The 15,273-nt window shown below is 60.9% G+C and overlaps 1 protein-coding gene across 6 annotated transcripts in view; it reads right to left on the bottom strand.

Moving 5' to 3' along the window:
* Positions 1 to 100: 100 nt before the first annotated feature.
* Positions 101 to 15,273, bottom strand: part of ITPR3 (inositol 1,4,5-trisphosphate receptor type 3) — a 68,173-nt gene continuing 53,000 nt past the window's right edge. For 2 of the 6 annotated variants that reach the window (XM_047858265.1, XM_047858266.1), the window contains exons 34-58: positions 14,678 to 14,798; positions 13,938 to 14,128; positions 13,186 to 13,334; positions 12,872 to 12,980; positions 12,651 to 12,741; positions 12,366 to 12,535; positions 11,056 to 11,230; positions 10,703 to 10,887; positions 10,347 to 10,547; positions 10,089 to 10,199; positions 9,530 to 9,625; positions 9,312 to 9,413; positions 9,131 to 9,217; positions 8,470 to 8,580; positions 8,177 to 8,369; positions 7,833 to 7,958; positions 7,199 to 7,371; positions 6,341 to 6,505; positions 5,473 to 5,665; positions 4,911 to 5,015; positions 4,697 to 4,824; positions 3,641 to 3,806; positions 3,042 to 3,202; positions 1,665 to 1,826; positions 101 to 966 (exon numbers count right to left, since the gene is read on the bottom strand). In XM_047858265.1, coding sequence (XP_047714221.1) covers positions 898 to 966; positions 1,665 to 1,826; positions 3,042 to 3,202; positions 3,641 to 3,806; positions 4,697 to 4,824; positions 4,911 to 5,015; positions 5,473 to 5,665; positions 6,341 to 6,505; positions 7,199 to 7,371; positions 7,833 to 7,958; positions 8,177 to 8,369; positions 8,470 to 8,580; positions 9,131 to 9,217; positions 9,312 to 9,413; positions 9,530 to 9,625; positions 10,089 to 10,199; positions 10,347 to 10,547; positions 10,703 to 10,887; positions 11,056 to 11,230; positions 12,366 to 12,535; positions 12,651 to 12,741; positions 12,872 to 12,980; positions 13,186 to 13,334; positions 13,938 to 14,128; positions 14,678 to 14,798 — 3,540 coding nt within the window. In that variant the 3' untranslated portion in view covers positions 101 to 897. The other 4 variants (XR_007152092.1, XM_047858267.1, XM_047858268.1 and 1 more) reach the window with 4 other exon arrangements.

Raw genomic sequence — 15,273 nt, 5'->3', positions numbered from 1 at the left:
GGCATCTACCGAGAGCCCGAGGTGAGGCCGGGCCAGTGGGCACAGGAGCCCCCACCGGGGGCTGGGGGAGTGTAGGAAACAGCATCCCTTTCTCATGGACTAGTGTTCTATTAATTTATTTAAGGCAGTTAACATATTAGTTCTCAGGCCAGAGGGTTTGTAAAACGTTACACCAAAAGGAGATAAAACAGTCGAAACCCAGCTGCTCCAACATGCCCCAGCCCCGCCCTCTGGGCCAGCAACTCTTCTCAGGAGGCCTAGAAGAGGCAGGCCCCAGGAGCAAGGCTCTTTTCCTCGGGTCACCAGTCCACCTGGGGCCGAGCTGGAGGGGTGGCCTGGATGATGAGGTCTACACGCGGTCTACAGCAGATCTGCGGCCCAGAGGGAGCCGTGGAGCCGTGGCCTGGGCTGAACACGGCACCCGTGAATAAGTTAAATAAAAAGCCCTAAAATCACTAGCAACAACAGCATTACTGCACCTCCCTCAGGAGCAGGCAGAGACCAAAATGTAGTGCTTAGAATAAAGACGCGACCCCACTCCTAATCCCATGGAGGAACACAAGAGAATGTCAGTTACTGCTTTAAGGAACAAAGCAATTGTCCTTCCAGAGGACTTCTCTCCTCTAAGGCATTAAGGTAAGCTGAGTCCCCGTAAGTTTCTGAGTCGTTTCTAAGAGCTCTAGGCAGGACTGTCAGCTCTGTGGCTCCCCACTCCATGCTGGCCAGAGCCTGGCACGGCTTGGGGGGTGTCTGGCAGAATGGGAGCTGGAAGCCAAGTGGGCACCTGGCCTTGAGAGGCTGGCGGGCTGGCCGGGCCCCCTGACCCGCAGGAAGGGGCAATGTTCCCGGTCACCACTCTCTGCGATGACCATCCCCTGCTGGGGCCTCCGGTGGCTCTCAGCGGCTCATGCAGTTCTGGACGTCCACAAAGCCCAGGCGTTGCCTGCGTTTCCGCTGCTCTGTCATCTGGGATTAAACGGGTGCCCACAGGTCGGGTCAGGCAGCCCAGAGCCCTCTCTCCATGGGCACTGGGGAGGGACTGGTGCCCACCCCTCACCACCCCCCCACCCTGCCCCTCAGACCCAGCTGCTGCTCAGCCCTGGCAGCAGGCCACAGCCCCCCCCCCCCCCCCGGGTGCCTTGAGGATGTCAGCCCCAAACGCTTGTCTTCAATTAGTGCATCACAAACCCCTGATTTGGTGCAGCTGGGAAACACCCCACCTAAAAGAGGGGCGCCTGAGCTCATTTAGTCACTCCGGACGGAGAGGAGGGTGCTCTGGGCAAGAGGGGATCTTGAGAAGTGGAAGGGTGCCCTGACATCCCCTATCAGCGGTGAGCCCCTCAGAGAGCCCCCGAGCAGCTGCTGGGAGTAGGGGTGAACGAGGGGGAGGACCCCTCACACCTGTAGCAGAGGTCCACTTGGCCATGTCTTTCGGTGGACTCAGGAACTGCCAACCTCAGTCTAACTTCCCATGGGGGAGAGAGCGTATTTGGAACCTGTCTTCCACCCCAGACCCACAAAGGAAAGGAAGGAGCGTGAAGGCCCCAGTCCCCTCCCCCTCTCCCCCATGGCAGGCTGGGCTGTGACCTCCCACGGATGGTCTGGTCTGGAGCTGCCCGGCGTGGGACCCCAAGGGTGGGGCCAGGATAGGCCTGGGTGCACACCTGCTCTTTGAGCTCGTTGAGCTGGGCGGTGAGGTGGGACACCAGCTTCATGGTGGAGTTGAGCTTATCCTGAAGAATCCGGATCTCATTCTGCTCCCCTTCCCCCTCGTTGCTCACTAGGGACATGGCCCTCATCCGGGGGAACCAGTCCAGGTTCTTGTTCTGAAAAAAATCACCGGTGGGATGAGCAAGCTCCGGCCCAGGCTAGGAAGGCCTCATTTAGAAGAGCAGTCATGGAGGGGGAACCCGCCATCACACCCTGGACACATTCCTCCCCAGGGCTGTGTCATGGGAAAATCTGAACTGACTGGGGTCCTCCCCGGAGCCAGAATGAGCTGGCAGTGAACCCTCGGCGGGCGCTGAGGCCACCACGCTGTGACAGGCTAACTTCCTTTAGTCGGCCTCAAGTCTCGCCAGTATCAGCACCATCTGTTTACACTCGGAACACCCTGCAAGGTGGAGGAGGGCTCTGCAGCAGACCCTGAAGTGCCTGCCTTCCTTCCGCCCCACCCTGCCACGCACGCCCCACGCCCCAGGAAGATGCGAGTCGGACAGATGGCACACTGAGGGAGGGGAGGCGCCACCGGGGATGGCTGGCATCCGACACGTGTCTCAGAGGCAAGGCCACGTTTCCCACGACCGAGGAGGAGCGGGAGGGGGCCACCAGTTTTCTGGCTCCTCGTCACAAGCTGGGAGTTCTCAGACCAACAGATAAACCTGCACTCCAAGATCAGTTCCAATTATACACTCAAGAAACAAATAGAACTCCCCCAGACCCCATAGGTCTTTCCTTTTAGCCTGCAATTTATCTGATGTGCAGTAATCTGAAGATGCACTACATCGAATGGAACTGATGGGGCTTCCTTTACCCGAAAAGCTACAAGACCTTTTTGTTTTTTTGGTTCACTGCCTTCACTCCCTTTTAGTCACTACAGAAATTGGACGGAGTAACTTTGATTCCTCCGAAGTCTGATAGTTGAAAGTTTTTCCAGGCTCCCTCTCGGCCTGGACCATCCAAACTCCGGAAAGCTGCCCTTCCCCTTGCCGAGCTGGAAAACGCTCCCTCAGAATGGTCCCCCAAGCAGCAGTCCCGGGACAGGGTCTGCCTGCTCCCCCACCTCCTCGGTATCGGGCAGCCACGGGCCCGGGGACACCACGCACGTCCTTTGGGGCTGACAGGTTTGTTGTGGGCTTTTCCCTGACAACAGAGGCCATGCAGAAGAGCTCGAGGACCCTCAGTAGGTAGCACGGGCAGCCGGCGGGGCCCCGGTGAGGGCTGCCCCCAGCTGCCCCTCAGCTGGCCCTCCCACAAGGGTTCGCGACTGTCTGCCCCCCCCCCCACCCCCGGCGGCCGCTGCTCCCGGGCGGGGTCCACACCTTGATCATCTGGGCCACGTAGCTCTCAGGCCCCGTGTAGTCCGTCTTGTTTTTGACACGGACCAGCACGATAAAGTACAGGTAGTTCCACATGTTGTGCTCGAACTTGATGTGTTCCTCAAAGGACACCGTCTTGTTATCAAACTTGTCTCTCTCCAGACCTGACGATGCAGAGGGTGAGGACGAAACCATCAGGCTCCAAGAGCCACCGTGGGGCCACCTGGCAGAGTAAACACCCGCCTCTTGGGGCAGTGGGGGCATTTGTTCCCCGGGCTAAAAGGACTGGTGAATGCATGTGACAGCCCACCCTGGGCTATTTAGGTCACTTCTATTTAAAGCACCAGCCACTTAGCCGTGGTGACCCCGCCCTGCCACAGCCGTAGCCTCCCACCGGGGCAGCTCAGCACCACGGTGGCCAGAATCCCAAGAGCCCGGCAAGCAGGAGCAGTTGATAAGGGATTTGTCCTGCAGGTGCCACCCGCTCCTTAGCCTGCAGTGGGTGGGGAGGGGACTTCACACCGGGAGTGGGAAAAGCCCTGGACAGAGACCGGGGGGCTTCGGTTTCCTCTGGAAACTGAGAAGGTGTAAGGGGGCCTCACCGCAGATGAAGCACGTGGTCTTAAGAATCTCCTCCTTCTTCTGCTTCTCGCTGCGCAGGTCAGCAAAGGTGTCAATGATCACCCCAAAGATGAGATTCAGCACAATGATGATGACAATGAAGAAGAACAGGAGGTCGTAGACAACACGGGCTGGGAAGAGGGACTCCTGCAGGGGGGGAAGCAGGGATGCTGGGCCCCGTCGCCCAGACAAGCCAGACTCAGGCAGGGGTCAGGGCTGTGACAGAGGAGGCTCGGCCCTCAGCAGAGGGGGACTGAGGCCCCCGGCTCCCGGGGCCCTGAGGGAGGCAGAGCAGACCCAGCCTCACTGTGGGCAGTGAGAAGTACAATCACAAGCCCTGAGTGTGGCTTAGGAGACAGCGGACTCAGAAAGGATACCAGCGAGGCCGGCACCCTGTGATAAGAGTTTGGCATGGGGCACTGAGGCTGCAGGTCGAGGCCTGTCTCTGCCCCTAACCTTGGGCTGGGGACAGAGCCAGCTCTGGACGCCTCTGCCCCACCCTCAGGATGCCTGGCCTCACACATTCTAGAAACACTGTCTGACCTTGGAAGCGGCTTTCCCATGTGGCCGAGGACAGACTGAGTACTGGTAATGCCTGGCTGCCTGAGTCAAATCCTGAGGCGTCCTCACGGAGCAGACTCAGCTTCCCCACCCTGCCCTCCCCTGCTGTGGGCCGGGGCTCTGCCTCACAGATGAAGCCAGCGCAGCCGGGGATCCGCCCGGTGTCTGACTCACGCCTTCCCCAGCCTGGGCAAAGCTTGGCTGCCAAGGTCTTTCCTGAGAGCAACTACAGGGAGCCGGTGGGGAGGCGTGAGCAGACGGGGGTGGGGAAGCTCAACAACCATGTAACCGCGCACTGGACCCGGTGGCCAAGCAGGGAGAGGGGATGCGAAGTGGGGGCTTGCAACATCGGAGAGGGAGGGGGGCCGAGCTGCTCCCCCAGGCCGTGACCGTGACCCGAGAGCAGGACCTCGCAGTGGCTGACGTGGCCAGGGCTCGGGCCATGTGGATTTGGGAGCGGGGCAGGGGATGCTCACGTCTTTGGAGGGCTTGCGGAGAATGTCGCCCACGCCACCACCATTGCGCAGCCCGTGGTTCATGACAGTGACGATGCACATGAGCAGCGTGTCGCAGGCCCGCTCCGTGCTCTCCAGCTCTTCGTTCCCTACAAGCAGAGTATGTGTTCACACCCAGGCCAAGCCACCCGCCTCTGCGCCCCTGCCCCAGGCGCCCAAGACACACTGCCCTCACCTTCCAGGACCTCAGGCACTGAGACCCCTGAGACACAGTCCAGCTTGTCCCCACTGCACGTGCCCACAAATGTGGCAGCTCCATGTGGCATCCCCAGGGGGCTGGCTAGAGAGGACGTGGGTGAGGTCACCAGGAAGTCCAATGGCCATCATTCCCCTCGCTGTGCCCCCTGCCCCACATCCTCCATGAAGCCTTCCCTGATCCTGCGAGCTCCCCCCTGTCAGGCTACACGTGAGGGGTCCTCATGCCCCTGCTATGCACAAAGGACAGGAAGGGGGGGGGGTCCACACCCCCGAGCCTGGCACACAGGCAGCCCCTGCAAACACTGAGTTTCAGATGGATGCCAGGTCTGCAAGCAGGTGGCTCCTCAGGGAGCAGAAGACCAAGGCTCTCCCACCCCCTCGGTGTGTCCCGGGGCAAAGGGAGGCAGATTGCTGTGAACTAGACACCCCCGCCCCAGGACCCAAGAGGAGGAACTGAGGCAGGGCGCCTGGTCCTGACACGGGTCATCTGTGCAGCCCCTCTCAGCCCCCACACCCTCCCAGGAGAGGAGCCGCCAGACCTCCAGAGTGATTGCCGGGCAGCCGGTCAACCTCAAGGATGAAGTCATCCTTGAGGAAGAGGAAGCCAACGATGGAGAAGAGGTAGACCAGGATGAGGGCCAGCAGGGCGGTCAGCAGGATGGAACGGCCATTTCGAGTCACACTCTTGATGACGTTGAACAGCGTCTCCTCCCGGTAGATGAGGTCAAAGAGCTGCAGGGCAGGGACAGGGCCTTGAGGGGCTGCAGATGCCGCTGGATCCAAGGGCTGCCCGGCTCCCAGTGGTTTCCCACAGGCTCCTCCAGGAGGGTCTGTGCTTGGGCAGGTGGAACCAGCCTAGTGGGCCTGGCGGGGAAGGCTGCTCAGAGGCACCTGGAGTTCTAAGGCCAAGGGAAGGGAGTGGCCCGGGAGAAGGTGTGAGGGCCGAATGGGCAGGCAAACACCACACCCGAGGGAAGAATTGTGTGATTTGTGTGCGTTGGCTCACTTCAGCCTCACAATCACTCTAGGAGGTGGGTGCTGTTAATCATCCTCGTTTTATAGATACAGAAGTGAAGGCACGGGGCAGTTAAGAAACTTGCCCCAAATCACAGAGCTTGTAGGGGCCACGCTGGGATGCAAACCCAGGTAGTCTGGTTCGAGTCCAAGCTTAAAACCACTACCAGACAGGGGAGATGAGCCAGATGGGGGCCGGGAGTGGCCGTCAGGGCCCTGAAGGCTGGGCTGGGGCCAGGTAGAGGAGGACTCTGCAAATCCAGCCCTCCCAGCCCAGCAGCAAGAGGACCGGACAGAGAGACTGGCACTGGGGAACCACTAGCAACTTGAGGGAAGCCCCGACCCCCCCACCCCCCCCCCACCCCTGCCAGCCCCAGCCCCCAGAGGGCTCACCAGGATGCTGTAGAAGAGCTCGTGGACAAAGAGGCCCAGGACACTCGTCAGGATGTAGCCCACATGGTAGAGGAACTCCATGTCCATGACCATGGCCTTATAGCCCCGGATGAAGGTTCCGCGGTTGCCCACAAAGCTCACCACAAATACAATCTTGTTGGTCAGCTGGGGGCAGTAGAAGGCATGGGGATCAGTGCCCCACGGCCCACCCTGAATCTCCACTCCCTGCCGCCCTGCCCCCCCCAGTGACCAGCTCGGAGGCCAGCCCTTGCCCGGAGTGGATCTGAGCTGGTCCTGCTCAACCTGGCAGGCTCAGCATTAATGAAAATGCCTCCAGAAATGTACCTGGATTCTTGGATAGAACAGGGGAGGAGCCCTGTGGGCCCCTGGTTCCAGGAAGAAAGTGAGATACAGATAGAGTCAGACCAAGCAGACCAACCTTGGCCTCTACGGTAACTTGGTAAGTTCGGAAAAGGGGTCTCCCCCCACCTTGCTCTGGGTACTTTATTTCCAGCTGTCAGGAACTGTCATAATATACAAATCTTTAATGTCTACAGTACACACAGTGCCTCTGGGCAGTGCCCGACTAACACCGTCTACACAGCAGCCCTGAAGCCGGTGCCCCAAAGTGACTCCTGGCTGGCTATCTCTGAGTGCCGGTTGCCCCAGGCTGTCCCGGGAGACAGTGGAGGCACAGAACGGCCCTAACCGTGGAGCTTTAACAAGCTTGATCCTGATACAGGCACAAGGGGGTTAGGGCAGAGCAGTGGCTGCCGGAAGACAGCAGGCCAGCCCGAGGTCCAATGGCGCCATGAGCCCCAAGGGTGGTCTGGGGTGAGGGCTCCCTCTGGCACTCACGTTGAGGGCGCCCAGGATGTTGAGTGTGGGCCCAATGCCCAGGTAGTAGATGGAGCGCAGGATGAGCGCCACAATGAGGGGGCGGATGCTGTAGCGCTTGGTGAACAGGGCCGCGATGGAGAAACAGATGAGGATCCAGAACAGCAGTGAGATGAGTGGGGAGCCCAGCACGCCTGGGGGCCAGGGTGCAGGGTGAGCACTGGTCTCTGAAGCCCACCACAGCCCCAACAGACCCCGAGAAGCCACCTCCTCCCGGAAACCTTCCCTATTAAGTTCTTGGTCACCTGGTATTAGGGCCTCTCCTGCGCCACCACACCTGCATGTCTAGGCTTAAAGCAGGAGAGGCCCTATCCAGCTGCTGCTACCATAGCTGAGCTCTGGCTCATGCGCGTGTGCCCGTGTGTATGAGACAGACGTGTACTGTCTCGAGGTCAAGGACCCTATCATCGCACTGGACCCCATCTGTCTCTCCCCCCATGATGGGGTGCAAAGCCCAGAAAGTAGTGCAGGGGTGCCTTTCCCCCACTCTGCATCTGGTCCCCTCAGAGCCTGGCTGGCCACAAGGCTCTGCCCAAACCCAGGGAGGAGGCACGGTGGTCTCCAGGGCCACAGTCTGCCAGCCTTGTGTCCCCACCTGTGGACGCGCCCTCCATGTAGGGGTAGAAGAAGGCAATGATGATGTTGATAAAAACTGCCAGGTTGAAGGAAATACTGCCCCACAGGGTCATTCGGCGGGAGAACCAGTAGATCAGTGGCATGCCTGGGGGAGATGTGGGTGGGTCTCTGGTTAACATTGTCCCCTCATCCCACATGGCCTCCCCCTCCGGGGCCCCCAGCGCCTGCTCAAGCTCCAGGCCCCGCTTCAGGGGGAAAACGTGACTGGAGCCCTCCTGGGGTGGGGTGGGGTGAGGCAGCCCCCCCTGGCAGGTAAGGGGGTCACCAGGGGGCCTTGCCCTCCCGCCCCGCGGGGGTCCTCACTGCGGAGCTTGCGCTGCCACTCCATTTCGTTGTGCAGGAAGGAGGACTGGTCGAAGAAGTCGCTCACTTTGCTGCCCTGCTCATCCTGCTCCGTGGTGGTGAAGAGCCGGTGCTTGGTCTCCTCCGTCAGGAACTGGCAGATGCCAGGCACCGGGAACACGATCTGCTCCATGCTGCGGTCCTGTCGCACGATCTGGGTGCACACAGGCACGTGGTCACACCTAGGCCACAGCCCTCAAGGGCCAAGTTCACAGGCCCTCACTCACAGCGCCCCTACTGCCCTCGGGCCCCACCTCTATCTGGGATGTGTGGTTCTCGTAGTAGGCCAGGGGGTCCTCCTCCTCCTCTTGTGCGGGCGCGGAGGACTTGAGCATCTGGGACAGCTGCTTGTTGTTGAGGCTGAGCTGGGGGTAGAGGGGCCGCCGAGGTCAGGCCCCGCAACTTTCCACCGCTAGACCTCACACCAGAGCCCTACCTGCTCCAGGTGCGCCCCCTGCCAGACGAGACCCAGCCTACTCCAACTAGGATGCAGCCCAGAAGAAAGAGGGGATAAGTGGGGGAGAGCCTGTCGAAACAATTCTATAGGACCCTCAGCACCCACGGCTCCAGCTCCAGGCTTCCAGACCCGTCCCACAACCCGGCTCCCACCTCTACCCGTAGGTTTCACCCCGGACCGCCCACCCTCCCGGCTCCTCCCACCCTGAGCCCCGCCTCCCCATTCCAGCCCTTTACTCAGGTTCAGGCCACACCCCCGAGTCGTGCTCCGCCCAGAGTTCCTGGACCTGCCCCCGGGCTCATCCCGTATTCCAACCGGCCCTCCGATCTCGCAGTGCCCTCATCCCCTCCCTCAGTTCCTAGCCTCGCCCCCAGATACCAGCCCATCCAATCTCTCGCCAAGCCACGCCCCTAGACCTAAACCCCGCCCCACACCCAGCCTTGTCCCCGCGCCCCCACCATAGAAGAGATGCCCTCGGCCTCCTCCTCTTGGATGCGCTTCACTGGCTTGAGCAGGTGCTGCAGCTGCTTGTTGTGCCTGGAGAGCTGAGTGAGAGGGCGGCGCAGTCACGGGGCGTGGTCGCTGGGGTGCGGGGGAGGGCAGGACCGCCGGGGGCGGAGCCAGGGGTAGGGCTGGTACCTGCAGCGCCAGGATGTAGATGTTGTGGCCCACTTCCCGTGGGCTCACCTCGGAGTTTTCCCGCTCCTCCTCCTGCAGGTAGGCTTTCTTGATGACGTCCACCTGGCAGGGCAGGGCCTGTTTGCCGCCTTCCTGGCGCGTAGGGAATGCCCCGATCCCGGTTCCCCTACACCCCAGCCAGGCACGTCTTCCCACCTGACCCCTGGCCCCAGCCTCACCAGCTCCTGGGGCCGCAGGCTGATGAGGATTCGCTCAGCGTTTTCACTGTCGTGTCGGCTCTCCATCAGAGCCAGGAGCAGCTTGGAGGCATTGTCCTGTGGAGAGGTGGGGAGAGGGGGACAGGCCACAGTCTGAGAGCCCCTACGATGCCCCCCAACAACCTCTTCCACCGTCTACCGTCTACCCCATAATAGCCTCTCCTGGCCTGCAAGATGCGCCGTAACCTTCCCATCCCCGCTGGCCCCCAGAACTTGCTGAGAAGTGTCCTGCAAATCCAGCCCACCCACTAGGTGTCTTCACCGCCACCCCATGGCAAGCAGACGCAATCCCCAGAAAGCGGACACGTACGTGGGAAACCCTCAGATAAACCCAGAACACGTCTGCTCCTAGAGTGTACGTCCAACACTCTTGCTCACACATTCATTTACGTATGCATATTGACACGTACATATTAAACATGCCAACACACCCCAGTACGCACACTCAACACAGGTCGCGTCACGTGCATTTGTGCACACGCATCCCATGCACACTCACGTGGAGTGCCACGGGCCCCACCTTAAGCTGCAGCACCAGATCCATACGGTATTTGCACAAGGGACTGATGTCATTAAGAATCAGGGCCGTGATGATGTCTATGCCGTTGGACTCATGAGTCACGATGCAGGTCTGGCAGGAGGCAGTGGGAGACACGGGGCCCAGGCCCCTCAGAACTGTGGCGCTCCGGAGGCTCACTGTCTCCCCTGCCCAGCCTGCTCCACCCACCCACACCTCCACACTCCCCCTCGGCAGCTCCTGGTTCTCATGGCGACTTACCTGGTTCTCGTGGCAGGGGCCCTGACAGTACTCAGTGAGGGTCTCCAGGGTCTGGATGACAAGGCCCACGTTGTCCTCATTGATGTAAAGCCCCAGCAGCCCCAGGCCACCGGTGGTGCTGCCGCACATGATGTCCAGGAACTGCAGTGTCTCACACACCAGGTTGTAGTTGGTCTTGTTGTTCTGGGAGCGCAGGAAGTTCTGCAGAGCACAGAAGGGTGGACATGGCACCGCTCCCGCAGGGAGGCAGAGGCCTGCACGGACCACGACCACGATGGTGAGCGCCGCAGGGCGTGACCCACGGGGAGGGCGGGGGCCCACGTGCTGGCTGGGGGAGGGGCGGGGCAGGCGCTCACCTGCAGGTCTCGGTTGTGGTTCTCACACAGCAGCTGCAGAAAGCGCAGGATGGGCTGCATGATGAGCACGGACGTGCCCATCTCGTTGCTCTGCACGCGCTCGCCCACCTCGTGCCCCCGGCGCAGGCTGGGGCCCAGCGAATAGCGGGATGGGGAGCCTGGCATCGAGAAGGAGGCCACGCGGCCTGCAGGGCGAAGCCCGGTAAGGCTGGGGCTGCTGGAAGTAACCAGACCCTGCGTTCCTACCCCCAGGCCCCTGCCTGCAGATCTCGCCCCGTGACCCCCCTCACCCTGAAGCCTCTGACTCTGGCCCAGCACCCAGTACAGCATCCTGTACTTCTGTGACCTCTGACCTTTGGTGGTGGGGTCTGCCGACTCCCGGTCCTCGCGCGGCTGGCTGCCCAGGTCATTCATGTTGACGGCCACCGTGGACTTGGTCTCCTGCTGGGCCCGCTTCATGCGGTCATGCAGCACCTTGAAGAAGCGCTCTGACTTCTTGTCACTTGTCATCAGGTTGTAGAAGGATTTCTGGGGGCAGATGGTGAGATGAGGGACAGCCTCAGCACGGGCCTGGCTCTGAGCAGCCCTTGCTGGGTCCCTGGAGGGCTCTATCCTGTGCTGCAGGGAAAAGCACCTGCAGGACCACAGACAAGCCCCTAGACGTGCCCCAGGACTAAGGCTGGGGCAGGGTCGGTCAGGACTGTGGAGGCGGAGGGGAAGGGTCCGTATCTGCTGTCCATGTGATGCTGGAGGCCCACCCCAGGCTCCTCACCCCCATCTGCATCTGCCCTTGGCCCTCTGTCTGCTCCCCACACAGCAGCAGAGACGCCCCTCAGAAGTCTAAGTCTCAGATTTCCTCTGCCTGAAACCCTGCAGCGGCCCATCTCACTCACAGGAAAAGCCACGCCTCACAGCTCGCATGAGGCCACACGATGGCCTGCCACTTCTCTGACCCCAGGGCCCACCACTCTCCACTCCTCTGCCCTCTCCAGCCACATCAGCCACTTCCTCCTCATGGCCTTTGCACCTGCTGCCTGCTCTCCCAGGACAGCGCCCGCCTGTCCACATGCTCACCTCTGGGTCCAACGTTCCCCTTTCCAGGACACGACCCTGATCCCTGCCCCAGCACTCCCTAGGCCCCTCACCTCCATCATCACTGTCCAGCATGCTCTCCATGTTATGTGGGGATTACGGTTATTGGCTGTTGTCCTCATTAGGATACAGGACCAAGAGAACACGGATTTTGTCTTTTTTGTTCACTACTGAATCCTCAGTGCCTAGAACACTGACAGGCCGTGGAAGGCACTTGGTGCGGACTTACTGAAACAATGCACGAATGAATGAATGGGGATAAAGCAATCAGGGGGGGCTTTTCAGAGGAGGCAGTCCTTTAGTTGGGCACCAAAGGCTGAGGAGGATGTGGAAGAGGAGGGAAGCAAGCCTGAGCAGAGGCCAAGAGGCAGGAATGATGGATGTGATGTGGGCAGCATGGTGGGGAGACAGGCTCAGGCCTGGCTTGAACAGGGTGGTCTGCATGGATAGAAAAGAGGCCAGGGTAGCCAGACTCGTGCCGGCCACCAGCACCTAGCCCTACGGCCCCAGCTACGGGGTACACTGTACCTCCTCATAGAAGGCACCACCCAGGACCCCCACCCATCCACACCTGGATCTCCGTGTTGCCACCATCCAGCAGGCGGATGGCCAGGCCAATGCTCTCCTGGAAAATCTTCTCATTCTTGGTGCTGGTGATCAGGTCACATACCAGCTTGGTGGCCCCCTCCTTGTCCAGCCGGCACTGAGTGGCCGCAATTGCTGACCAGTCTTGGTCCAGGCCTGAAGTTGGGGAACCCGCGTGAGGGGAGCCGGTGGGGCAGGGGAACGGAAGGGGCGCCCAGGGCCTAGGCAAAGGGTCACCCAGAGGCACAGCCAGGGGGCAGGTGGTACTGACCAGGGCTCATGGGGTCCGGAAGGTCCCCCCTCGAGCTGGACTTCCGGTTCTGGAGGTAGTTTTGTAGCAGCATCTTGCGCAGCTGATTGCCCTGGAGGACAGGGAGCGAGAGCCCACAGTGGCACTTTTCACCATTTAACCCCTGGCCGGACAGTCCTGGCCCCGAGCCCCTGGCACTTGCAGCCAGGCCTGCACGGTGTCCAGCCCGCCTGGCCACTCACCCGGTCCCCGTACTTGGCCTTCTTGAGCAGCATTTGCTGCAGGGTCCGCAGCACCTTGACACACAGCTTCTCCTCCGACTCCATGAGGTCCTTGGTGTGCTGGATCAGCCTGGCCAGTGAGGAAGAAGGGCACACATAGGGCAGCCTCTGATGCCTCCCTCCAGCCACTTCCCCTGCCCTGTGCCGGGTGGGAACACACCCGGCCCTCTGATCCCGCAGGCTGTCCAGTCCCCGCAGGGCCCTTCCCTGTCCCAGGCTGCCTCGCACCTGCCACCACCCCGCCCCGCCCCGGCCCGGGCTGGCATCGCACTCACTTGGACAGGAAGCCCCCACTCTCACAGCGCTGGTAGGCCTCACTGCCCTCCAGGAAGAGCAGCTCGGGCCAGTGCAGGACGTCCACCAGCACGGACAGTTCGGCCTGTACCAGGGGCCTCAGCCGCTCCTCCAGGGCCGTGATGATGTCCTGGAGCGGGCACGGCACAGTCACTACCGGGCAGGTGCAGGCCATCCAGGCCCAAGAGATGAGTGAGGCTTGACCGCCATTCCCCACACCCCAACACCAAAGGGCCCCACGGATTTCTCTGAGCCTGTCTGAGGGGCCCTGGACCCACAGAACCACCCTGAACAATGCAGGATGTCTGTCTACCCAGAGCTCCTGGCTGGGAGCCACAAGCCCTGCCCTTTCACCCAGCCCCTCATCTAGCTGTGTGACCCGGGCAAACCCCTCACCCTCACCCTCTCTGAGCCTTGGTCTCCCGCCACATGGGGATAGCAAGCCACCACACCCCCCAGAAGTGTGTGTGTCAATAATGTGTTGCACAAACAGGAAGGGGCTATAAGGACTGAGAGTTGTCCTGACCCCCTCCGTGAGCACCAACCCCACTAGCAGGTGCCTGGGTTCTCCTGGCTTCCCCTGGAAGGATGCCCCTCAGTCCCCGGCCCCTGGCCTGCCCTTAGCAGAGGACTCCTTCCTGGGGAGCGGGGGCAACACAGGAAGGGATGCTTCCCCGGAACATGCCCTTCCAAAGCAGCTCTCGTGGCAGATGCCAGGCAGCCCCACACCGACCTGCAGCTTCTCGATGATGTTCTTGTAGTCCCACTGGTTGGCGGTGGGCGTGACACGGGGGAAGGCCCGTGTGGTCGCCTTGTAGTTGGAGGCGTTGCGCTGGGCTGCAGCTGCACAGCTGGTGCCGCTGCTGAGCAGCGAGCTGATGTGTGCATCCAGGTCCATGGGCAGTGAGATGGCCCGGCCTTTGGCTGGGGGGAGAGAGGAGGGGTGCTGGAGGGCAGGGGGCGGGGGGCGGGGGGGCAGGTGGAGGCCTCAGCCAGCCAGAGGGGCCAGGCTCAGGGCTGCTCGACCAGGGCACAGGGTGAACTAACCAAGGTTCTGGGGTACACGCTGGCCCCCTCTTGGGCTGAGGTGCCCTCTTCCCCCTTTTTGGGTAAAAAGAGGGAGTTTCTGCCTCTTTGACTCTACCCTGGCTCCACTCTGACCCCTCCCCTTCCCGAATGCTCCCTAACAATCTTACAGGCTGCCCTTCTGCCTGAAACCATTTGCAAGCACAGGCAACTTCGGTTGGGGAATGTCCCCCAGCATTCTCCTCTGGGGAACTGGCTCAAAGCAGAGAACAGCTTCTCTCAATTGCTAAGATGCTAGTCGGACACCAAGAAGGACCTACTGAGAACTACCTGGAAGCAGACGACAAGCGAGCTTAGGAATAACGTGTTTATTTTGAGGGCAGGCAACCCTGTGGCGAAGGGAGGGGAGGGGTGGTTGGAGCTAGCCAGTGCCCCTGGCGCACTCACCCACCATGGCGAGGGTCCGGATACAGGCCTCCACGGAGCCCTTGTGCTGCTGCTGCAGCCACGGACACTCGAGCAGCCGTGTGGTGGACTGCAGCAGCTGCACCACGATTGTCTGGTGTGTCTGCAAGAGGCAACACGCCTACTGCTACAGCCCGACCCACCCTCCAACCTGGAAAGCCCCAGGCCCAGTGACCAGGGCCCACTGAGAATGGGCACGATAGAGGAAGAAGGCCTCCAACAGATACCATGTGTCTTTGTGCCAATCGGAAAAAGGTACTCCCTTTCCTCTCGGCAGTGCACAACCTGCCCGACTGTACATGGCAGCCCTGTGAGAACTCCCCAAAGTCCAGACCTGGGGCTTCTAGTCCTATTGCTGGCCTTTTCCTTCCTCTAAAAAAAGTTGTTAATAAATTAATATTGTGGAAAGTTAATGTATTTACATGGTTCAAAACCCAAAGCATGCTATGAAAAGGCACACTTCGAGAAGTGTCAGCCAACCTTGACCCCATCAGCTCCATTCTCCCACACTCTGCCCTGGGGCTCAGGAGAGGTGGGGAAAATTGATACAATTACCCATAGTCCCAAAGAGGCCCCAG

Source organism: Prionailurus viverrinus, chromosome B2 (genome assembly GCF_022837055.1).
Source record: "Prionailurus viverrinus isolate Anna chromosome B2, UM_Priviv_1.0, whole genome shotgun sequence".
In the NCBI taxonomy this organism is placed as follows: Eukaryota; Metazoa; Chordata; class Mammalia; order Carnivora; family Felidae; genus Prionailurus; species Prionailurus viverrinus.
The sequence above is the reverse complement of the archived record's forward strand: the minus strand, read 5'-3'. Positions and strand labels throughout refer to the sequence as shown.